This window comes from Colius striatus, chromosome 1 (assembly GCF_028858725.1).
Source record: "Colius striatus isolate bColStr4 chromosome 1, bColStr4.1.hap1, whole genome shotgun sequence".
NCBI lineage: Eukaryota > Metazoa > Chordata > Aves > Coliiformes > Coliidae > Colius > Colius striatus.
The window spans coordinates 134946636-134970885 of record NC_084759.1 but is presented as its reverse complement, the minus strand read 5'-3'; the positions used below and the strand labels follow the sequence as shown (position 1 = coordinate 134970885).

Sequence of the window (24250 nt, the reverse complement as noted above, 5' to 3'; positions counted from 1 at the left end):
AAAAAAAATCCCACTTCTGTTGGAGTGCTGTCCCCAAGCGCCAGTCCAGGCCAAGATATGGATAAAGTGCAGTGACCACACCTCCACAATAAAACATCTTTTTCTCTTTTAGGTAACACAAACAATCTTCCTGGTAGGGATAACTTGCATCCCTGGAAACTCACTCAGCAGATGTTCAGCTTCTGCACAGAAGCATCAGTCCTCATTGCTGGTCTCTATATGCTTCATCATAAAACATGCCTAGTTCTGGTTTTGCAACTTTTATGAAGAGACAAGGTTCCATTTGGCTTCCTGGGATATTAATTTGAATTTTTATTTGTGTTAATTTCATACTTTCCATACACATAGTCACCTCCCTCCCACTGCAATGCACCTATTTCATCTGATTCAGCCAGTGTATGAAATGTGCACGGTGCTGTGTGGGTTCGCCAAGCTAATGCTCTTTGTGCCAGCAGTCCCCAGGGGAGGATCAGGGCATGATGAGCTCCTACCTGCCTGCTCAGCTTCTCACACAGACACAGGCATTCAATTGCTCCCAGCTCCCATGCAAGACAGATTTCCCTCCTGTTCATCAGCTAGCAATGCAGGCTTTCTGCCTGCTATTTGCCTGTCTGGCTCCTCCACAAACAGGCACACACGTGTGTGTGCTCACATCTATGTAGCCAGGGCAGCACGCATGCTCAGCCCTGTGTGCACAGCCACAGCCTCCCCTCACTCTGTGCAAGAGCCGGCGCTGGCACGTTGGCAGTTCACTACCCCCCTTAAATCCCCCTCTTCTCAGGGCTATATGTGGCATTTTGAAGCTCTGACAATCGGCTCCAAATGTTTTCCATATTTGTTCAGCCTCCTTGATTCAAATACCAAGAACGACTCAGCCAGCACAAAGCAAAACTTTGGGGGTCAAAAAAAACTCACACCCCCATCGGGCGTGTGCACACACACACACATGAAAACCTAAAGTTCATCGGCATGGGAAAGGAGGAGGAGAAGAAACCCCAGCACAGCACGTCCCTGAATAACCAGAGCCAGACAGGGAAGGCACCCGAAGGGAAGAAAAGCGGCAATTCGAGCAAGACGCAGGAGCTCGCGATGAAGAAGAAGAAGCAGAAGAAAACCAAGAAGGATCCAAAAACTGGCCAGGAGGAGGAATCCCACACTTGTTGTGGCTGCCGTTTCCCACTGCTGTTTGCTTTGTTGCAGCTGGCATTAGGCATCTCCATAACAGTGCTGGGCTTCCTTATGGCAGGCATCAGTTCTTCTCTGCTAGTCAGAGACACTCCATATTGGGCTGGGATAATTGTAAGCATAAAGTCTGTTTCTCCATAAAATGCCTTTGCCAACACTAATGCAAGCTGCATGACGCTCCACTGTAGACTAACCAACTGCATGCACAACGCCATTTGAGTTATGCTAACTTTAAATATTCCTGGGATTAAATATCTGGGTATACTTTCCCAAGGAAACTGCTCCTGCAGAATGTCGTTCATCTTCTTCCCTGAAGTACCTAACAGACCTTAAATAAAATACAGGGTTGCTGTTCACTAGATGTATGTACTAGCTTGTGCTTTGCAGTGAGCTCCTGCCTGGTTTGCTGAAAAAAAAATGTTGATTACTTACACTGTCTTCCCTCCTTCCCCACCAAACCATAATAGTCAGGTTTTAGTAGTGAGAGCATAACTCTATAACTCTCAACTTTTAGCTGGGTGTGTTGGTAACAGTGAGGGGAGAGAAATGGCTGTCTTTTGAGATTCCTCTCTGTGCTGTGTTGAAGAACTGCTGTGATTTAACCCCTTTCCTGCCCATCACTCCCCAACTTCTCCCCCATCATAGGGAGAGGATGTGGGAAGGGGGATGGTGCTGGTGGATGGGTAATGCATGAGGGAAAGAAAAGCTGTCCCCAGGCCTGCCGGCAGCTCCCGCCAAGTCACACGCCATTTTGAGTGACACACCAGCCCTGCCACATGGGCTGGTGGGGACCGGGTAAAGGGCAGAGTCCCACCAAGCCTAAATAGGAGACACTGCCAGGGGAGAAGCCAAGGCTTGTCCTCATCGGCAGCTGCTCCTGCAGAGGTGGGGAGAAGTTGTGGGGTCTCTATGCTGTGTGTGGTGTGGCACTGCTTGAACCTGTGCTTGGGGATGTGTTGTTTGCCTGTGGAGAGACAGGGTGGGTTATTGTGAGCCTGGGATGTGCCATGATGCAATTTAGTAAGCAGATGTTTGGGGGTTTTTTTAATCCCCTAGGCAGCAGGTTTCAGGAAAATGTATATTGATGTGTTAGCACTGATTTTGGTGTGGTTAGATTGTAAGAACTTCCAGCAAACAAATTTGTGTTTAAGTACTTAAAGAAAAGATTTCTCAATGCACTAAGCAGCTTTGGAAGCATCTCCCATAAATGTGATTCCTTGCCAGTTGAAGAATTATCTGAACACCTGAACTGTTTGGGGTTTGCTGCATGAATCCTGTTAGATGACCTTCTAAAGAGTTGAAGGAGCAATGTCTGAGCTCCCAAAGCTCTTACTCACCTTGCCCTTCTAGTTTCTCTTTTGACTGAAGAGATATCTAAGAGTTTAGCAATGTTTTGTGGGACAAGAGCCTTCCCTTGCTCAGGAGGAGAACTTCCTCTTGGGGTTTTTTGCTGTTACAAGAGAAGGGAGTGTACAGACAGTAAAGCAGCAGCATGTGACATTTTCATTCCTCTTGTTTGTTTGGGGGATCTTGGAGGTCAGATTATGTCTTTTCCAGGCAGCACTAGTAGTATCCCAGGTCTGAAATAACTTTTTCAATAGAAAAGGCTGGGGAAAGGGTGAGCTAGAACTGGACTAGCATATGGTGAGGGAAATGAGAAAAGCCATGGAATCGGCCCTTGGCCCATGTGAATGTCATCAGTGTCCAAACAACATCCATCCAAGACATTCACATGTCCTTGAATTTACTTGGGGGAACCTGAAACACCACCAATGTTACCAGCTTTCGAAAGCAGAGCTCTAATTCCTCTCATTTTTAGCAGCAGCCACTGGAAGTGGTGATTATTAGGATGTCCACATGAGGCAAAGCTCAGCCATTTTCAGAGTTCCCTCCTGAAAACAGGCAAAACTCACCATATGTGCTGCTGAGCTAACTCAGCTCAAAGCCAAACTCAGCTCTCGGCATAGTGGTCATGTTTTGCACTCCTCAGCCAGCCAGGATGACCACTGGGGAACACATCTCCTGGGACTGTGCTGGCTGTGTGGCTTTGTTTTGCTTCATGTTATAGGGTGCCCTGGCTATCAGAAAAACCCTGTGGGCTGCAAGTGTGGACTGTCACTGTGTCAGTGGCATGTTAAGCACATTTTGATTCCTCCCTGGCTCAAAATGGCTTTTGGTGCACCCATGCTTGCTCTCAGGGTGATGGCAGAGATTGTGTAGTGGTGGGAGACAGACAGGCAGGCTCCTGGGGAGCCACACTGCTCTCCTGCACACTCAGCTCAAAGAAGATGGGAATGAAGGGTCTGATGCCAGCAGAGAGGCTGGTAAAGGGGGAAACTGGTGCTAGAAAGGAGAGGTGGAGGTGCGATACAGCCCTAGAGCTTCCCAGCCATGGCCAATGCACCACGAGTATAATGCAAATCATATACCTGAAGGGCAAAATGCAGGAGATGCAACATGATGCTATGTTTACTTTATTGCTGTGCTATGATGTCTCCATGGAGGTATTTTGTGTCGTCTGAGACATTGGATAGATATGGCCAGGAGCTGCAGAGTTTCTGTGTGCGTGTCACAGGGTGCTGCTGGTGAGCTGTGGTGGGGAGCACGATGAACACCAGCCTCTGGTCAGCTTGAGGGGAGACTGGTTCTTGAAGAAGGACTTCCTTTGTGTGACTGGATATCCTACAGGCTGGTTTGTGGGCTGCTGTGGAAGGCTACTTGCAGGGCATATAGGTAGGGAACGGTGATTGAGAACAAACCTCGTGGCAGAAAGTGTCTTTCCAAAACTCATTTGTTTGCAAAGAAATGAGCAACAGAACAGAAAAATGTGGTGTAAAATACCAGAGCATATTTGTTTTAGTAGCATCCCACTCAAGCGCTCTTTTTAAAGGACTTGATTAGTATTCAGAATCAAGAACTTAAAAAATCTATTATCAAGACCTTTTTAGCAACATTAGAGATAATGGGCAAAACTCATTCCTAGTGTTACTCCTTTGGAATTACACCAGGGCTGGATTTGACCTCACGGCTGTTAATGCAGGATGACAGAAAAATGAAGGCAAATTGCTAATGTGTTAAATAGACCCCCGATTGATTGAAAGATTCTTTTTTTTCTTTCTTTCTTTCTTTCTTTATTAGTAGCAAAATGGTGACACCATTCCTTGCTGAAAATCAAGTGCTTTAGTGCATTACCACGAATGAAAAGGAACTTATTTAGAGTAAAATGCTGCCAAGGAAAATCAGGCAAGGCACTCCAAATTAAAGCAGTTCAAAATCTGACCGCTTAGGTTTCTTAAGATAGTGTAGGGCAGGGATTGGGTTCACCATCCCCTGGATATAAATGTGGCCAGAGATCCACTGACTGGGAACAGAGGAGGCTCCCAAAACTGAAGGGGTCCCCCTGAGGGGTGCCTGGCACTGGCTGTTCCCTCCTGCAGCTCCTGCAAAAGGAAGGAGTACAGCTTGCATTGCGTTAGAAACGTTTCACCATGAAACCTGGTTAAAACCTACTAGTTCAACATGCATTTCATCCGAAGTCTGTGGGACTTTACTCAGAAACCAAAGGAAAGGCTTATGGACAGAAACCACAGAGCCTACATGATTTACCACTTCCGCTTCAGCTTAGCCACCTATTCCCTGTAAAATGTCTCTGCCATATTGCTAGGGACAGGCAATTAAAACCAGTGAGGGTGGCATTTGCTTCACCTATTTGAAGCCATTCGTAGCAAAGTTGTCGAGGTCCAAAGCAGTTGCCCACTTTCTCTGTGAGACCTGTGCTGAGTACCTGGAAGTGTTGTCTGGACCACCCTGACAGGCTCTTCCTTCTTGCTGTTTTGAAAGAGCTTGGATAAACTCTTCATAAATCCACCCAGGAGTGCAGGGCTTTAATTTTTTTTTCTTGTGTTTTGACACTGACTTGCTGTGTAGCTTTGGGCAAGTTACTTAACCTCACTAAAACTTTGTTATTTCCCCTGTAAAGTGGGGTTAATAATGGCTCTCCATCACCCCTTGCTTTGAGATCCCTTGGATGAAAAATGTTGCAGAAGCAGTAGATATTAATGGTATCCTTTTCATTCTTTTTCATTAGCTTGTGGCCTTTTGACACCCAGAAGAAGAAACAATGTGTTTCTCCTTGAAAAATCTGCTCTTAGATTATTTCCACTGTGATCAAAAGTAGAGAGTATCAGAGTTTTGACAGGCAAGCTCCTGTTCAGTAGCCCCATTTTGCAGACTCAGGCAGTTAAGAAAGTTATAGAAATGCTCGTCAGAAACGGTTATCCAGGGTGTTTATTATTTCTGTCAGAAAGTTATTTTAAATCCATATGTATGGATGGATGTACATAAAACTGGGATTTAAAAGAAATATTTTAGAGAAGATCATTTTCTCAAGCAGCTCATGGCTACAATCGTGGCTCCAGCTGTCATTTATTTTCTTGCAAAAAGTGTCTCAAAAGTTCTACTACTGACCAAGTCCCCAGCCAAGTACAAGAAGCACCAAGTACTGGTGCTTCTTCCTACTCGGGCTTTTCAAGGCCACATCTCCCCAGGTGCTTCCACAGGCCAGAGGGTCCCTGAACTTTACCCAAGGGGGTAGCCATGGCACGTTGCTTTTTGGCGTCAGTGTTTGAGCATTGGCTTCTCTGCCCTGATGGAGTGAGGCAAAAGTCAGGCAGAAATTTAACTGAAAAAAACCCCCACATTTACCTGGAGTCAGAAAGGTTTCTGTCTCTTCAAGTTTTTATACTTTCTTTAAAGAACTTTAAAAAAAGATTAAACTGAAACCTTCACCAAAGGAAAGATATTCTTTGTTTTGAGCACCTCACAGACAAGGATAGGTGAGATAAACCGTGATGACTGGAATACCCATCTGTGAGGGACAGTTTTTAGGAGAAGAAGGGTGAGAGTGCACTATGCGGCAGCATCAGGGAACGGTGCAAGACAGCCGAGGTTGGCAGGGCAGTTTGGCTGGCTTTCATGCTTGAAAGACCTGTTGATACTTAGTATAACAGGGGTAGCAAACAGACAGGACTATCTCCCATCACTGATATCCCTATCAGATACTGATAATTGAGATGTTTATTTAGCTGATGTACTGCTGCATGAGAGTCTGACTCAGATGGTGGGTCCTGTCACTGACTCAGCACGTGCTCGTGGGCTGGTAAACCTGAGTGCCAAAATCAATAGTGTTGCCTGTAACAGGCAGTGTTGACTCAGCCTCTGTCTCTTTAGGTTGCCAGGGTTTGTTGTTGTTTTGGGGCTGGAAGGGCAGGAAGGTGATGTGACAAGCTCCCCACACCCAGCACCCTCTTTGTCTTGTGCAGCTCTCAGCAAAGTCACTCCAGCATCCCCAATATTCAGGGAAGCAGCACAGCCCCTAAAATGAAGGTGGAGTTCTGAAATGGTAGAAGGTGACAACAGGGAGAGGCCAGGGGTTGGGACACTCATCCTGAAAATGGGTGTAACCATGGATGTCTGTAACTGTTAAGAAGCTTTGAGAATGTTATGAGACAGATACTGAAGGGGTGAAGCATTGCTATACCGATGTCTGGGGAAAACAGGATGGTACCAAGCTATAAAGAAATATAACTTAGAAATTGGAGTTAGGTGTGCCCTAATGATTAGCTAAAGTTGGCTAGATCTGTGCTCCTCTGGACCAGAAGGGATTTGCTGTACCTGTGGCTGTTTCTATAATGCAGATAGTTTCCCTGGCTCAGTGTAACAAAACATTTCAAGCGCCGTGTTGTCTCTGACAATTTTCCCAGAGATGAGGCTCTGTAGATGTTTCCGCCTTTCTGCAGATGGTCTCCCACGTGATAAAATGAAGAAAACCTATACAGGTAAACCCCTGTCAGCCTTCTTGCCTTTCGCTTTCTGGATCCTCCCACCTGCTCGATGTAACTTTTTTCCATGAAGCTGGACACTCTGGCTGCACAGTGGTGGTCATCCTGCCAAACATCAAACAACAGCTTTATGTGTCAGGCAACCTTTTAATCTTCCTAGGGAGGGTCAATAATTGGGAAGCATCCCCAGCTAGAGCAAGAGGCAACGAAACCCCTTCCATATTGATATGGGGAGCAATTATTTAAAAACCCTTGAAATGTATTATCTTTTAAAGCCTGAAAGGAGAGAGAGACACTTTCTTGTTAGCCCTGGCCCTTTGCTGAGTTTTTTTGGTTGTTGCTTTTGACACCTTTTCCTGTACCAGTTGTGGAAGTGGCTTTCAGTCAGACTTTACGTCCTATACAGTCTTGCTGAGTTTTTAACTTTTACTTGTTATTAGGGAAACCGATTTCAATTTTCAGTAAAAGGTGACACTTAAAAACTGGTGCCATCAAAGCACCTAATGGAAATTATAGTCATGCAGGCATCCATTTTTTATACAAGCTAGTTTCAATTAGCCATGGGCAAACATCAAAAGGTTTGAGGGAGGACTGCTTTCAAGAAGAGCCTCCAAGTTTAGGTATTTAATTGAACTTTCTCCAAAGTATGTGAAACTCTGGATGCTCTACAAAGAGGTATGCTGCATGAAATAATGCTCTGGTGAGGTTTCCAATCCTTGTTTATAGCTATATATGTAACACCAGAGCTATATTCTTCAGAGCCCTCTACTATTAAATTTCATAATTTTCTAAGAGCATCTGTGCATTGATGCCTGATTAACTAAAATCCATACTTTTATTTTGGTCAGATATAGAAAGAAAGATTTTGATGGGAAAAAGGGTTGAAATGTCACCTTTCAGAACAGTTTGAGCAGGTGGTTGCACACCAGAGATCTGTGTGATACCTGGTCAAGTGCTGATCTAATCCTGGACACCTCTGTGGTTTAGTTCCCTGATCTAGCTACAGCCTCAAGGGCAAGGAGGGGAAAAAATCAGAGTTTCTGGCTGGATTTGCGTATACAAAAAGCCTGGGCAAGACTGGGAGAGGCAGATTGTTCAAATAGGATTTCACAGCCTAGAAAAGCTTTTGAGATGATGGCTTTCTATAGCTTCATAATCATGGACACATCTTGAACTAGGAGTAGTGTTCATGTAGCACTCTTCACCATGCTACACTTCTCATGTTGCAAATCACTGCCGACTCTGGGAACTCTTAATTTCTTTTTTTTTTTTAGTTCCCTCACACAGCACCGTATTTCTGACTTAGCAGCAGTAATGGACTGCTGCTGCAGCTCCTGGCTTTGTAAGTGATGGTGGCCTTTGAGCTCTGCTGTGGGAATTAAATCCACTCACAGCACAAGTGACTGAGCAACTGACCTCAACAACAAAGATCATTACAGAAATATATATGATTTCATTTGATTATTAATGTTCTTGGACCGTTTTGATGACTTTGCAGAATTTAGAAGAAAGTTGTGCATCTGCCACGATGTGTTACTGCATGGCTAGAAGGGATGTGAGTAAAGATATCATTATTTTATTCTGTAGGTGGGGCAGGGATGGCCAGTTATTACAATGTTTATGGCTGTTAAGAGAATGATTTCCTAGATCATGATGGCCTTTGCCTACAACAACAATATACATGTTTATCATTACTATTACAGCTATTATTTCTGGAAGTAATTTATATGCAACTAGGGTGTCCTTAAATCTAACAAGAAATCTATATGGGGAAAAAGGTATTAATGTGCAATACCTCTGTGTGGCAGACTGGCTTTTTTTTTACATATGGTAGTGAGATCCAGGCTGACTTGATGCTGATGAAAGTGAACAGTGAAAGCTGCCTCTACTACCCACTTTCATTGCAGTTTCCTCAAACTTCATAAAGAGACTGAACATCAATGTCTCTGTCTGCAACAGCCTGTACAGATGTCTGGCATCAGAGGTGATCCTGGTTCATAATATCAAAGCCATCAGGAGCATGTTCTTTCTGGTATCAAAGCCTGTGTCCAGTGAGGGCGTTAAATCCAGTGGACAATATGGCCTCTCCAAAGGTGTGGAGGAGAACTAAGCTTTGCCGTATCTGATAAAACAGGTGTACCTTCAAGTCAATTGTCCCCTCTGAAGGTAAGCCAGAGACTTCTGAGACAGCTACAAGAGAAAATTTATTTACCACTGTCCCTACAAACAGAAAGATCCACAGTGTCTTGAAGTGACTCATCCACAAATTTCTTCCCTAATTCTGGAAATAGCAATTCTTGTCCTGAAGTTTGAGAGTTTACATTGTTAGTAAAAATGAAGAGTACTTCCATGGCTCTCAGCAATGCTGTGTGGCTTTGCACTGCATATATTTGAGAGCTACAGTCCTTCAAGATGTTTGCTTTCTGCCCCTAAAGGTTGTTGCTGGGGGTTCTTTCTAATAAGCAAACATAAAGTGTACATGAACTATATATACGAGTGTTTGCAACTTTTGTCTTATGTGGTGTAGACCCAAGATGCTCCTTTGAACCAGGTTTTTGCCTTATTCCTTCATTTCTTGATGGAAGTTTCCAGCTCCCACTTTACCAGCCTGATGTGTCAGGCTTTCCAAGATGCTCTGAGTAGGAAGTAGTTTGCTGGAGAAAATCACCTATTTTATAGTGACTAGATGAGCTTTTGAGGTCCCTTCCAACCCTTAAGATTCTGTGATTCTATGTGATGCTTGGGCTAACCCCCACCCCCCTAGTTGCACAAGTGAGAGAAGCAGACAGGTTAGAATCACAGAATGTTAAAGGTTGGAAGGGACCTCAGAAGATCATCCAGTCCAACTCCCCAACCAGAGCAGGACCTCCTAGACTAGGTCACATAGGAACTTGTCCAGGTGGGTTTTGAATGTCTCCAGAGGAGACTCTGTGGTTTTGAAATCTGTTGAAATAAAGCAAATCACATTAACATGCCAGAGTGCAAAGATAATGAATGCAAACTGCAGCAGAAATTTGTGCCCTACATGTTTGTATTTCCCCCAGCTGTGTACATTACAGCACTGTCTTCATCATTGCCATGTGGTGTCCTTGTGCCACTTGTACACTCTGTGCTTAGTCCTTGCAGGACTCATGTGAGTGAGCCACAGTGAGGTGACAATGGGAAGAGACTCCCTTGTGCTAAGCCTCATGATCCTCACTGGATGGCAGCCTCTGAGGGCTGTATCTGAATGACCTTCTGCACTGCCACCTGTGCTCCTGTCTGAGATGATGAGCCTATTTTTCCCCTCTGTGATGCTTTTAAGAAGTGTAATAAGTTTAGTGGAAGGGACAGGGTTGGCTGGTGCAGGAGTATGCTGGCACTTTGGTGTCTGCTGGAGCTTTTCAGTATGCAAAGGTCAGCAAAAGTAAAGCTTGAGATGGATCTTCTTTACTATGTGAGTTATGGTTTCAAGATGATAGAGATATGGAAAGGTATACTCTTTGCAACCGCTGAATGCATGTTGCTGTCTCACTGTTAAACCATTTATTTTGCAGCAGTGTGAGAGGCTCTAAGCTGTGAGAAACGCAGAGTTGTGCCAGCCTGTCCGTGTGCATGTGCAGGGAGACTAGTTTTGCCAAACCCCTGAAGAGCACAGGACTGGATGCTAGATCTCCATGGGTTCAGGAATCCTCCCAGGCAAACCAACTGGGACCCACTCCTAAAAGCAGCTAGGATCAGACCCCATTCCTGATGAAATCTTTAGGAACTTAATTCAGTTCTCATGACAACAGGCTCTAGCCCTCTTTGGGGTAGGAGCAAGCTGGAAAATATCTTCACCTATTTTGATTATTATTTAAAAAATGAGAATACTTAAGTAACTTCAAATGTTACTGCCCAATGGAAGGAAGATCTAATGCTTCCCCACAAAGGAGAAGTAGTGCTGAAACATTTCTACAGCATAAACTTTTAAGTTTTTCATCCAGCTCTAGTAAACAGCTGTTTTACCTGGATTGTGAACTGAGGGGATTTCACAGGGCATGCCTTAACCAAAATTAAATCTGAACCCTTCCTAAATACTTCTGTGTCACATTCAGGTCTTTTTCTGGACAGCATTTTTTAAAATTTAAATTCTTTCCTTGGATAACCTTTCTTATCACTACCTATTCAGCAAAGGGTGTGTTAGTCCATCTAAAAAATTTTTGAAGTAGGATCTTGAAATAAACTTGATTTGAAATCTACTCAGCACAGAAATGTATGTTTCTAGATTTCCAGAAAACTTACAAGAGCTGATCTAATTAACTGTGATTCTGCACATCTTATAGAATGTATTTTATTTGTATAACAAATGCACATCGATTGGTGGCAAACAAGTGCTAAAGCAAGTTCAATTGCACTTTATGTTGTGTGCTTAGTCAATAAGGCATAGGAAATGTACCCTTCACGCTGGCATATTGCAGCAGCTATTGAACACTAGGACGCAGGATTACCTAATGCTACAAAGCAATCAGCATCAACTGGATCTGTAACGTGCCTACATCTGTCTTAGTTACTTAGTGGGTCCTAACAAATATTTACCAGAGGATTTTTATAGTTATTCTATTAAACTTCAAAGATATAATTAAAAACTGATCTATTAATAACAGATGAAATAGAAGCATAAAATCTCTTTCTATATAAATGTTCCATACTTTGGTTTGCTCCAGTGAGTGAATTTACGTTTAAATAACTGAAATGTAAAATATATATGGCTCATAGTTCTCAGCAGTAGTTATTTTATGGTTATTTTTTACTGCCACTTACAAAAATACACACCTCTGGTTAAAAACAAAAGAAAATAAAAACAAAACCAAAACCACCTGATATATTGTTATGAAATAAATATTTAAGCCTTCTGACACATCCTGGCCAAGACTTGCTGTAATCTCAACCCAGTGTAATCTTTCATAAATACCTCTCTACAAATGTGTTTCCTCAAGTATCCCAGAGGATAATTTAAAATCCAGAAGGAACTTTAGAAAGTGCATGAAGGAGTGGAAATCCTTTTAAACCTTAGTCTTGCGTACGGGAAGCTTTCTGAAGAGGGAGGGTTGATCCTGACACACTGAACGTGGGCAGGGTTTTTTGCAGAAATTGTACAAGGCACTTGATGGTAGAGAGAAAACTCTACCATTGATAGCTGACTCTGCCCTAGGAAATGAATGTTGTTCTGTCAGACTTCTGTGGGAAAACATGAATGGGAATGAGAAGGCAGGCAGAGTCCTATGATGTCTCATGGGAGTAACCTGGAGGCAAATCTGCCCCTTGGTTTATGCAAGTGTACGTGCCCGCTAGTGTAGCTGAAGCAAAGCAAATTTGATTTATTACTCGTGAGAAGATTCTTCAGCATTTGGTTCCTGATAAGACTAGGGTCAATCTTTGACGTGAGCAGCCACTTTAATTTCATGTGAATTTGGGGGGTGTAACGTTAAGCGAGTGTAAGAATTTCTTTTAAGTTCTTGCTGCAGGTTGTTTCCTTCAGCCACTACTGCCACTGGGAGAGTTTATCATTTGGTTATTACTAGAGATATGATCTCCTTAAGATTTGAGTTTCCTGGGTATGTTAAATGAATTCAAAGATTAATATATAGTGCAAGGGATCAAGGACATAGGTGATTAATCCTGAGAAATAAAACATGGTTGAGTCACATAGAAACACTATAAGGCAAAGCAAAAAAAACCAAACAGCACTGAAGGACCTTTGACAAGAAAGGTTGTTTTTTCCCTGACAACCCTGTCAGCTATGGCTGTCAACAATAAAAAGAAGAAAACAAATAAATTGGAGGCCGTGTGTAAGTCATAGGACCAGAATATAAATACGCATGACATGGAAAGGAGTAAATAATAGTGACGCTTTCTTTATAAATGTTCTCAGGCAATGCTTCCTATTCATGTCCTACTGAAATTACATGAAATAAAACTTTATGGCAAAAAGTGTTATTAGTCATGTAGGTTCTTGAGGGACATGACTATCCGTGTGTTGAGAGTCACTCTTCCGTTACAGGGCTGCTGTCTAGTGCCTTACACCAACAATGCAGATATGAAGAGAAGTTTGGTATTTTATGCATGAGGTCATAAAAGAAACGCGTTCAGCCATTGCTGTCTAAAAGGACAGTTACACATTTTTCACTGCAGGTCAAGCAGTCCTCTATGCAGCTGGAAATATGGATGTGATCAGCACTGCCAGACCATGCAGTGAGCAGGCAGGGACAGAGCTGTGAAGGAGTCCTGTGGTCCTACAGGTATTTCCATGGTATGCTCCCATCCCCGAGCAAAGCCTAGGCCTGGCCCAAGAGAGCAAATTCCACTGCTCTGAGAAAGAGAAAAGCCTCTGAGAAAGTGGAAAGCCTCAGATTAATGAGAAGTCTTCAAAACCTTCAAAATGAAGAGGAGTGGGGAAATATAGATTCTCACTATAGTCACTGAGCCCCAGCAGCCCCATGATGGCTCAGGGAGCCCTCGTCAGGCAATTGAGGACCCAGCTCCTCTTGTCCAAACAGCAGGAAAGCTGCCAGAAAGTACTTTCCAGTCCAGGTACGGAGCTGCTGCTCCCGCGTCTTCCTGAGAGGTCTGTTCACTGCTCCTCCAAAAATGTGGGAAAAGAAAGCGTTTGACTGGAGTGTTTAGTAGCATGGGGGGGATACAGAAAAAAAAACACTGCTTAAAAAAGAAAATCATATTTATTGGGCTAGATCCTCAGAGCAGGATCTTCCCTCCTTTTGGGGCTGGAAAATACCTACCAGTGAGTATCTGCTCCTGCAAATAAATCTCAATGTTCAGAATTTATAATAAAGATAGCTAAACAAATTAAAAAATGCGTAAATACTTTTCCATTACTGTTAAGCTCCAGCAATTACTTCCACAAGGCTAAAACACAGTCTCAGATTGCAGGGGAGATGTCTTCTTTAGCAAGTTGTCTACTCTAGGAGTGTTTTACAGCTTCTGCTATAAACTGTGCTGCCTCTTATCCAGCGGCAGCTATGGTTACTAATCTAGAACCTGTACTGGTGATATAAAAACCCTGTCAGCACCCAGTAGCACATAGGATGATGCTCTTTGGGCTTGCAAACCCAACTTCATAAGCCTTCTGCTCCTTTTTTGATAGTTACATAGTTTACATATAGTTTTGATAATTACAGAGTTATGCATCATGAATGTTGATAGCTACACGGACAAAAACTCAAAACACATCCTAGAGGCTATTGCTGGGCTGTGTCTCCATAGGTCTGATTCCAAAAATCCATCTGAGTAACCTTTTTGTGCCTCAGTGTCTATAAAGTGAAGGTTAAAGCTCTTGCCTCCTCACAAGTGCATCCACATATACAAGGCTCTTACATGCATGGCTGCAGCTCCTACTCAAACCATTCACTTACATGCTGCTCCTTGAGTTACAGTTCTGCTAACCCATAAATGTGTTTTGGCTCAAAAAAGAAAATATCTTCTTTCTTTTTTTTTTCTCTTTAAACTTTGACACATTTTCTATCTCCTCCCTTGCAGCTTTGTGTGGTGTCCTTAGTGGGATTTGTTATGCTTTGTATTTCATACCAACCTGATGAGAAGACGTGTGTGCAGTTCACAGTAAAGGTACCGTAACTTTTTTTAAAAATTTCTTTTACTTCTCATGTCATTAAATATAATCAGAAAAGCTGATACTGGGGACATTTTTAAGACCACATGAAAAGAAGTGAAAATGCACCTGTAATGCAAGAATGGTTTTCCGGTGTTTTCCAGGCAGCTAAGGAAGAAACTGTAGCCTATAAAGAGGAAATTTTAATAACAAATATTTCAAATCAGAAAAAGGTATCATTTTATTTGCCATGTTTTAAGAATAGCAAAAGGATTCAGATCAACAAATCTGGAATGATTTGGAAAGCATTCAGTGAAAGATTGAGAGTTACTGATTAAGTAGAGATATTGACAGAGAGCAGAGTAAGAGGCATGGTGTCAAAAAATGGGTCCACCTAAATCAAGTTTTAATTTTCAACATGACGCAAGAAGGATCTCAGCATCTTCCCAGAAGTTTTGCTCTTCAATATGAAATAAGAAACCGTGGGGGCACAGACAAATTAGAGTGTGGCTGGATCTCCACCTGCCTGCCCTCACTGTCAGGGAGAGATGGGATATACCTGAGCATCAGCATCTGTGTCCCAGCACACGATGCGTTGTTTTGGAGTCAGACATTAGTGAACATAGGAAAGTGTTAGTAAACATGGGGACAAGCATTCTTCCACAAAGAAAATTCCCTTCCAAGCACTGCATGAGAGGGGCAGAAACCATGCCCCATGACCTGTCTCAGTCCCCAGAACTGTGCTTTGTTGACACTTGGTAAGCAACTAGAAAAAAAAGGCTGAGAACGCTTGCTCCAGATGGGGCATTTTTAACACTGTTTTTTCTGGTCTGTTTTTCCTTATTATTGGAATTTCCAGGGCTCTTAATATTTTGCAGACACATAATAACCAAGAAAAATACCAATGCAAGTAACACAAAATAACAGTGATTATTAACTGAAAAAGGCAGAAGGAAATCACATGCAGGGAGAGGCTTTTTGAAACCTGGCATTCATCCTCCCTTAGAAACTAGACCCCCAATGCATCTTTTATGTCTCTCTCAAGCTTCTCCCACACTTACATAAGGAAAAGGAGAAGAAGAACAATCATTTCTGCCCTCTGATTGCCTTTACATTCTTGCCCATCACCTTTATACCCTCAAGTAAGTGTAACAGCTGCCCGGGGAGCTGCTGGGCTGGGCAGGAGCTGCCACGCCAGGCTTTTTATGGCTTGCTGTGCAGAATTAAATTGAACTTGGCATTCAAGCAGGAAGGGAGTCATCCCTCGTGGTGGGAACGGCATGTTGGGCTGGGCAGCTCAGATGTCTCTGCCACCCCCCTAGCAACACCACCCATCCTGGCAGTGAGGAATGTGACCCATTGCTCCTACACAAAAGCAATGTTTTAAAAGTGCTCCCCAGGCGATATAAAATGGGTTCTTCCTCACCACTTGGCAGAATTTGAGCTAAAGTCTTCCTTGAAAGACTTCTAGTTCCACCAATAGCCCATGGACTATTGCCTACTCAAAGAACCCTCCTTCCCAAAATCCACCTTTCCAGCATTTCTTATTTCAGCAGGCCCCAAAATTCTGTCATTCTCAGGCTGTTCACCTGTCCGACATCCCAAATTATCCCACAGTGCAGCTTCAGGCTGCAAGGCATGTACCTATTTTAAACAAAGTAGGAGCTAAGAGCCTGCTGCAGGGCTTTGATCACACAGGACTCATCTGAATCTCCAGTATCACTTCTCAGATCTTCAAATGTCACTTAAAGGCTGTCTCTGAACAAAATAAGAACATTAGCTATAAAAGGCTGAGGATGCAAAATTAAAATCACGAGACGAAGTTCAGCAAACTGGGTTGTTCTCTCCTTCTTGAGGGGGGCTGATGCTTCATCCAGTGCCATGGTTAGGTTCAGCCCTATCTGGCCTGGCTGTCCTCCTGGGGACTTGCTCCTCAGCCAAGGCACTACCCTCATGCTGGCAGCTGGTGCCCACCAAGGCTGCACAATCTTACAAGAAAATCTTGGCCATGCTTCTCTGGAGTGCAGTAAGAACCCCGGGATCCCTTTCATAACCCAAGGATCATTTTGGGAGGAGGACCACACAGACAGAGATCTGGGAGGTTTTAGTCAACCCCCAAGGTGGCCCTATGGCCACTGAGAGTGACTCCCTCAGGGTGGGAAGTGGGAGGAGAGTAGTGCAATTCTCTCTGCCTTCCTCTCTCTCAACAGCTGCTTCTTTCACCTCACACGTGCGTAAGCCTCAGATCCTGTTAAGTAAGGAGATGTTAGAACTGTTTTCAGCAGAAGTCCGTTACTGAGACTACTGTGGGTATCCACAAAGAGAAAGTTGGCTTTGCCCTTTGAGGGCTCAATGGCAAGCCCTAGGCTGAATTTCTACCCATGCCTCATCTCTGTGTCTGCAGGAAGTGTGCTTTCCAGCACAGAAAAGCAGCATTCCCAGCTGTTATGTGTGTATTTAAAAGGGGAAATCCTCTTCCCTTGTCAAAAAAGAATAACCACCACACAGAACAATCTTGAGATCTCCAGTGGACCTCCTGGACTGCATGCTAATTTGACAGATCACTCACTGTGGTCCTCAACATGGCATCTCCCACCACAGCGTGACACCTTCTGCTCCTGCCCACCCAGCCCCAGCAGCCCACACCATGACAAACACTGCGGTTCCTGTTCCCTGTGCCAGCTCACGCCTCAGTCACCACGGCTCTCAGAAAGGCTCCCCTGGATCCATGTCTGCAAATCCTTTAGGTTTTGCCTCTGATAATGATGGGAAGCCTTTTCCATGAGGAATTCAATCCATCTTAGGTTGTTTATTTTCTTTCTGGTGTGGAGCAAAACCATTACCTGTAAATATTGCTAAAATAATTCTTCCTCAGACGAGGAGCTCGAAGGAGGATGAGCCGCCACGCTCTGACCTCGTCGTGTGCTGTCTCTCCCTGCTTCCCTTTTCTCCTTCTATTTAAATGGCAATTGTAGTGCCTACCTCTCGTAGGCTGTTAAAAAACAGTTTTCCACTGGCAAGCTCTGCTTCCTGGGCAGAGTTCATGATGCAGCTGTATTTGCAATGTTGAAGTTGCCTCCACGTCTGGCATGTGATTAATCTGCTGATGGGATTTCAGCACTGACTGTCTTGTGCTCCCTCGCAGGCAGTATTTGCATTTGCCTCACCTTTGATATTTGGAAATGTGTTAATTTTCAGCAGCTCACAGAGAGATTCCTCTGCAAACATCTTGTAAGCATAATAAGCTCTTTGGAAATGGCCCTATGTCCCCACACATCTCTCTTCACCACTGAGGATTGCTGTAAGGGATGATACAGGTTCTGAGATTTCCTGCCCTTTAGGTACACAACAGGCAAATTATTGCTTACTGTACCTGGAGTGTAGCTTAGGCTGTACATTTCATGCTCTCTTGTTCTGACTTTGGATAGAAGTTGGCAGCTAAATAAAATACCTGCCAAGAGAAAATCAGGCACATCGTGTAGTCTTGGCTTAACATCTCATTTATCAGGGAGGCCTGATTCTGTCTTCTGCTGGTCTGAATCCAGGGAATTCCAGACAGTCCACTAGCACTCCCACATCACGCCACAACTTTCAACCCTCAGAGAAGATGAATAATCACCCATGTTTGCCCATTTTCTGTTTTCCCCATCCAACTGATTTGCACCACCTTTTAAAGTAATGCCACTGGCTTACAAATGACCATACCTTTGTTTGGTCCATCAGTCAGCAGCACTCTGTTTTCTGTGCACTTTACATGAGGAGATATCTCCCTTTTCCAACTTCACCTTTCCCATGGACCTTTACCTTGAAATCTGTGGAGGTAAAGTAATTGCATTTAATAAGAGCTATCCTCATTTTGAAGCTGCCCTTGGTTTAAGGCTGCAGGGAAAGTCATTAAATTTAATAGTAGCCAGTCTTGGAAATGAAGACGTAGCTGTAAGAATTTGGTGGTAGGGGTGAGAAAATGTATATAGTGCTCTAAGATCTGTGATAAGTCCACATATCTTTTTTTTTTCAAGCTGGCAACTGATGCTGTAGATATAAGACAAATACACCAGGAGTGTGAATTTTATCAAGACATAAATACTCAGAATTTGAAGGTCATAAAAAACACTTTTACATTAATAGTTTGCTTGCACTATTGAGGTTAAGAGAGAGAGTGAGAAAGAGAGAGAGAAGCTGCTGTTTAACAGATTCCCAACCATGTCACATGTCTGACAGATAACATGATAAGAAAGGTATATGTTTTTACAGTGCTGAACAGAACCAAAAACGCTATTTTGGCTAAACACAGAATACAATTTTAATATACATTCACACACAGTTTGTATGCAGCACAGCAACTGCCAGTTCCAGCTATCTAAAGTAAGGGACATCCATATGCTCTGGAATCCAAGGGTCTAAGGTGCAACCCAGAGTAACAAAGCCTCAGAGCTGCTGCCAGTTTCCATGTGTTTGTGGGGGTGGACTCTGCTTAGCTGCTCTTGCTAAAAGCTACCCTATTTTTGAGTTGCCACTGCTGTAAGGAGTAGCAGGGTGACAAGCAGATCATTTTCCTTCTTGTGCCATAGCACTGGGAAAAGAAAGATGCTTGGTGCTCTTTCATGCCTTTGAAAGACTTCTCCATGCTTATGGGACAAGTTTTGGAAGGAGATTAGCACAGCATGCACTGTCTCATAGAGATTTGCATTCCCACTCCACAGTAGGACTTGGGAAGCAAACAGACTGGCCACATTCACAGGGTCACAAGCAGGAGATCAGCAAGTATAAATGGGAGATTTGCAAGTATGAATTAGATTTGTTTGGGCATGTAAACCAAGAGCTGGGAAAAACATATGAGCAAAGTTTCAAAAACACCTACTTCTCAGCACAGCCTGGGATACGATGTCAGCCCAAGCCTCAGTCTGCTCAGCTCTGCTTCAAGGCAACTGCACTAATTTGTCTCAGCTGATGGCTCTAAGTTTAGCCAATGCAGGTTGTACCTGCAGTAAGGAAAGATGTTCCCTTCCTCTCCATAAACCTTCTGTCTGTGAGGGGACACAGATTTCTTGGTGCTCTCATCAGGTCTCAAAATTGCAAGGTAATACTCATATAAAATAAGAAGACAGAATTACTTGAGATGACCTGCTGAACTTTGCATCATCGGAGAGTTATAGCTGTCTTGCAATTTTTGAAGTACACAATGTCCAGATAGTACATGGAATGCATGTTTTCCCTGTGAAGTACATGTGCATGCATTTGTTCTGTGTTCCTCATTCTCTGTGTAGCTGGAAAAAGAGTGATCTTGCTTTCTTTTTATTTATTTATTTATTTTATTTTTTAATTGCTTTCTTTCAGCTGATGTATTTTCTCCTGAGTGCCCTGGGTCTGATTGCCTGTGTTTTGGCAGTGGCTTTTGCTGCACACCATTATTTGCAGATGACAAAGTTTACCTGTGACACCATCCTCGAGTCCTGCCAGTGCAAACTGGACAGTGTGGACCCCCTTGGCAGGACCTTCCTCTACCAGGATGCAGCTGACTGTGGCAGCCTCACCAGCATGCTCAACCTGTACTTACTCCTGCAGATGGCCCTCAACCTGGTCACAGCCCTGGTGTGCCTGTTGGCATGCTTTGTGATGTGGAAACACAGATACCAGGTCTTCTACGTGGGTGTGCGGTTCTACCCTTTAACTGAAGGCCAGCAACAGAAAGTATAGGGACTGGGCTGGTAGGAGGGTTGTAGCCAGGGAATGAAAATGTCAGCATGCTATCACCACAGACACCATGGAGGGATGAGTGTTTATATGGTTTTTGACAAGGAAAAACATTCACACGGTTTTAATGAATATATTTTTCAATCATTTATGGAGCATTTATCATAATGGCTGCTCTTGCAAAAGGTCTCTTGTGAGATTATGTAGAAATCACAAAGTGCTAAAGATGCAGCTGTGGAAATTCTCACCAAAGAGGATCTTAAATAGCCATAGAGAAAATGAGAGCTTAAAAAAATCATTGGTAACTCATCTACAGGGCTAAAGCCATTAAGAAATTGGGTCCGTTTCCCTCATCGGTAGATACCTGTTCTTGCCTTCAGAGAAGCTATACTAATTTCTACCAGGTAAAGATCTGGTCCAAACTGCTTAATTATAATTATGCTGATCATGCTTAGAGAATATGTTGTGTCTTGGATGCTCTTAGTATAATCCATGCTAACCTGATGGGGATTTACCGTACAGAAATGTAATATAGAGTGGTCAAGACCTCTTCAAAGACATGTTGAGATGAACAACAAAGTGACTGTTCATTCAGCAAATATGACAACTGCCATATAAAATACACAGAAGATTTTTTAGAGTCATTAATGATATAGGTTTCCTAATCTAATTACTAATAAACAACAATATTGAATGCTTTGACCAACAGTGGATCGGTGGGTCCTGCTTGAGACCACACACAGACTTCTGAATTATGAGGACCCAGCACTTTGTGAGAAAAGATCAACTGAAGAAACCTCAAGTTGCGCTCCCAAAGTAGAGGACCTCAAATCACTAATCACATTGAAAACTATGTTGACGTTGCTGTAATTATAGGCTCCCAAACCCAGCATCTAGCCAGTTCCACCAATTATACTCTGAGCACAAAAGGCCAAATGCATTTTTGGTGTAACTCCTCTAAAGACAATCAACCTTACATACCAACAGTGGAGTTAGGCCAACAACCCTGAAAGATATATCACTGCAACAATGAATGTTTTTAAAATGGGGTGGAGGGAGGGAAGCAAGAAGAGACTGCTAGTCTCCTGAAGACATGGTTTATAATAACGAGGGCAAGAGAATAAGGATTTCTTAATAAGCAGCACAGAATAACAAACCACATCCAAACAGAGCTTTTTCACCCTGAAACTGTGACTCTAGAAGTGCTTCATGTCTTATTAGCCTTATATCAGCACAAGCATCCCAGCTTGTCCCTTGACCTGTCATTACCACATGCACAGCACAGACTTCTACATGTCGGAGCAATTCTAAATCGGCAGCATTTTGCACTGCTTGCTGATATCTGTTTGTGCAAGGGCAAGGCAGCCGGTGCTCACACCCTGCCATGACTAGGGATTTCCCAGTCCCACACAGAGCAAGGGTGTCTCTGAGGTGGGGTGGAGTAATCACGTCAGAAAAACGGTGCCATAATTATTAGCAAGCAGGAAGCAAATAAAATTTCTGTAAGGCTTCAAAAAAGCAAAATCTTTCTGAAGCAAAAATACCCACCAGGACATCAAAAACCCAGTATGGCAAAAAGCTAGTTGTCTAACTAGCTCTAATCCTACCCAAAAATTGCCTTCCATATGGTGATTACATATCATCCCAGGGCTAGACCAGCATACCTTCAGGGCCAGAAGATCAGAGTGTTGTTGTTTCCTGTGGTCCACTTAGAGCAATGCTCAGTGTATGTACTCAAGTTTTTGTCATGGAAAGTGCTTCTAGAGTAGATATAGCATCACCAAGGTGCTCTCTGCCAAGCTGCAAAGTGAGGAGCTTGAGAGAATGAAGGTTTTTGAGACCAGCTTCCAAATGGCCCTTTTTTACGCACCTAAAAATATCAGTCACTAGTAAAGGTGGCTGCAGGGCACATTTGCAAGGGTGCCTGTTTTCTTGCCGACGTGTCACCACCCATCCAAAGTCCTAAATCTGGCTCCCAGGCGTGCTGGGAGCAAGCTGAGACAGCAGTGGAATGTGCAAGTGAGCTGGCAACGTAAGGCCTGATTGGCAGCACTGGCAGGGTCGTCTGTGCGGTGACAGGAACCCAGCCCATCACCCACAGAATCACAGAATCACAGAATCACAGAATCACAGAATGGTAGGGATTGGAAGGGACCTCTAGAGATCACCCAGTCCAACTCCCCAGCTAAAGCAGGTTCATCTTGACCAGGTCACACAGGAATGTGTCCAGACAGGTTCTGAAAAACCAGTTTCCAGCCTGTCTCCCCTCGTCCAGCAGAGCAAGGACCTATGCCAAGGGCAGCCTCCTGTGTCAGATGTATATGTAGGGGTGCCTCTCACTGGCTGCTTGTACTCAGATGTTGCTTTGTCTCCCATCCCTCCACAACTCCAGCTATGCATTCTGTGGAAGTGTAGGGCAGAGGACACATTCTTCCCACCTACACGACCCTTGCTGTGCTCGCTCCTCCCTCTGGCTGAAAATGTGGACTCCCCACAAAGAAGATAACAAGAAGCAGGAAAGGATCCAGGGCAGTGTGAACAACAGCTGAGATCTGGGGCTTCCTCCCACTCTTACTATAAGCCACTGTCCCAGTGGCTGATGAAACAAGAGCAAGTCTCTGCTGGCAGAACAGGGAATGTTTCCCATTCTGTCCTTTCCCAAGTGTCCTTGTTGTTCAGAAGATAACTTGGTCTGCAGTATTCCAGTTTAGGCTGTGCTGTGTGCAGACTGGAAGCAGGAAGCTGTTGTGGGAGATGTCTGGCCCCCTAGCCAAGTGGCATTTCCCCTGGAGCTGGGCTTTTGTATTCTTAATCTTTTGACCTCCATCTCACCCACATGTTTCCACTCTCTGTCTCACATTACCTCTCAGGCACTGGGCTCCCAGAGGCTAACTCATTAGATGGGCTGGATTCACCTCTGCCTTGCTCAGCCCTGGGCTTAACCTTACTGGGACTCCTCTAGAGCACAAAAGACATGGTGGCACAGAGTCACCACAAATGTGTGGCAACAGGGAAGAGAAGAGAAGAGAAGAGAAGAGAAGAGAAGAGAAGAGAAGAGAAGAGAAGAGAAGAGAAGAGAAGAGAAGAGAAGAGAAGAGAAGAGAAGAGAAGAGAAGAGAAGAGAAGAGAAGAGAAGAGAAGAGAAGAGAAGAGAAGAGAGACTGCTCAGCTTAGTAAGCCATGCACCTCCATAACAGCACAACCCTCCACTTCAAGCCACTGCCGAGTTCAGTTCACTAATCAGTGCATTTCAGTTTAACTTTTTTCTCTGGCAGAAAGCAACCTTCATTATGTATTCTGATGGTGTTTTAATGCTTGATGAATAAATATGGGGTATTTTGATCTAGCAAAGACTAACTTCTGGATTTCCTCTTTTTATATATATATATTTCTCTCAAGAGCATGAAATCAAAACAGGAGAGATGAGGAAATGGGCATGATAGTCTTTGTAACCGTTTTTCCCCTTGGTATGGTTTTACAATATGTATTTTGTTCAGATCAAGGATTTTTTTGAAAGTACTAATTAAAGGATTTTCACCTACTACAGCATATTCAGACAGCTCTCAGCCTTTTCCAGGTATCAGAGTCCACACGGACTGCACCAGGAAAAAGACTGGGACTAAGAGGCTCAGAAAAGACAGAGGTGTTGAAGAAAGAACCATTGTTTTTTTTAAAGTCCTGGGAATTTATTCTCTGAGTGAATTCTGCAGAAAGGGGTAGGATTAAACCACTACGGGCATACGGAATTTGCAAAGGACTCTATGTAATTTGTTCTCACAAACCAAAGTGTGATTTTCATTTGCACCCTGGCCACTTTACACTGTTTTCCCAGTGTAAAGGGGTTGTAAAGATGACATCAATCATTTTTACACCTACTTTATGGCCATTTTACACGGCTAAAAGGGCCCTTTGTGTAAATGGGAACTTAAGCCCTAGAGAATTTAAT

The 24250-nt window shown here is 43.6% G+C and overlaps 1 protein-coding gene across 1 annotated transcript; it reads left to right on the top strand.

Annotated features, from left to right (window-relative positions):
- The first annotated feature begins 860 nt into the window (after positions 1–860).
- On the top strand, positions 861–23980 carry SSPN (sarcospan). The gene is made up of 3 exons (XM_010200282.2): positions 861–1299; positions 14541–14627; positions 19948–23980. The coding sequence occupies exons 1-3, from the start codon at positions 970–972 to the stop codon at positions 20305–20307; spliced, it is 777 nt and encodes a 258-aa protein (XP_010198584.2). The 5' UTR covers positions 861–969; the 3' UTR covers positions 20308–23980.
- The last annotated feature ends 270 nt before the right edge of the window (positions 23981–24250 follow it).

Excerpts from the sequence above, each read along its gene's own strand:
- SSPN (XM_010200282.2), top strand. The coding sequence starts at position 970 with ATGGGAAAGGAGGAGGAGAAGAAACCCCAGCACAGCACGTCCCTGAAT. Across the intron at positions 1,300-14,540 it reads CATATTGGGCTGGGATAATT|CTTTGTGTGGTGTCCTTAGT; the intron begins GTAAGCATAAAG and ends CCTCCCTTGCAG. Across the intron at positions 14,628-19,947 it reads GTGTGCAGTTCACAGTAAAG|CTGATGTATTTTCTCCTGAG; the intron begins GTACCGTAACTT and ends GCTTTCTTTCAG.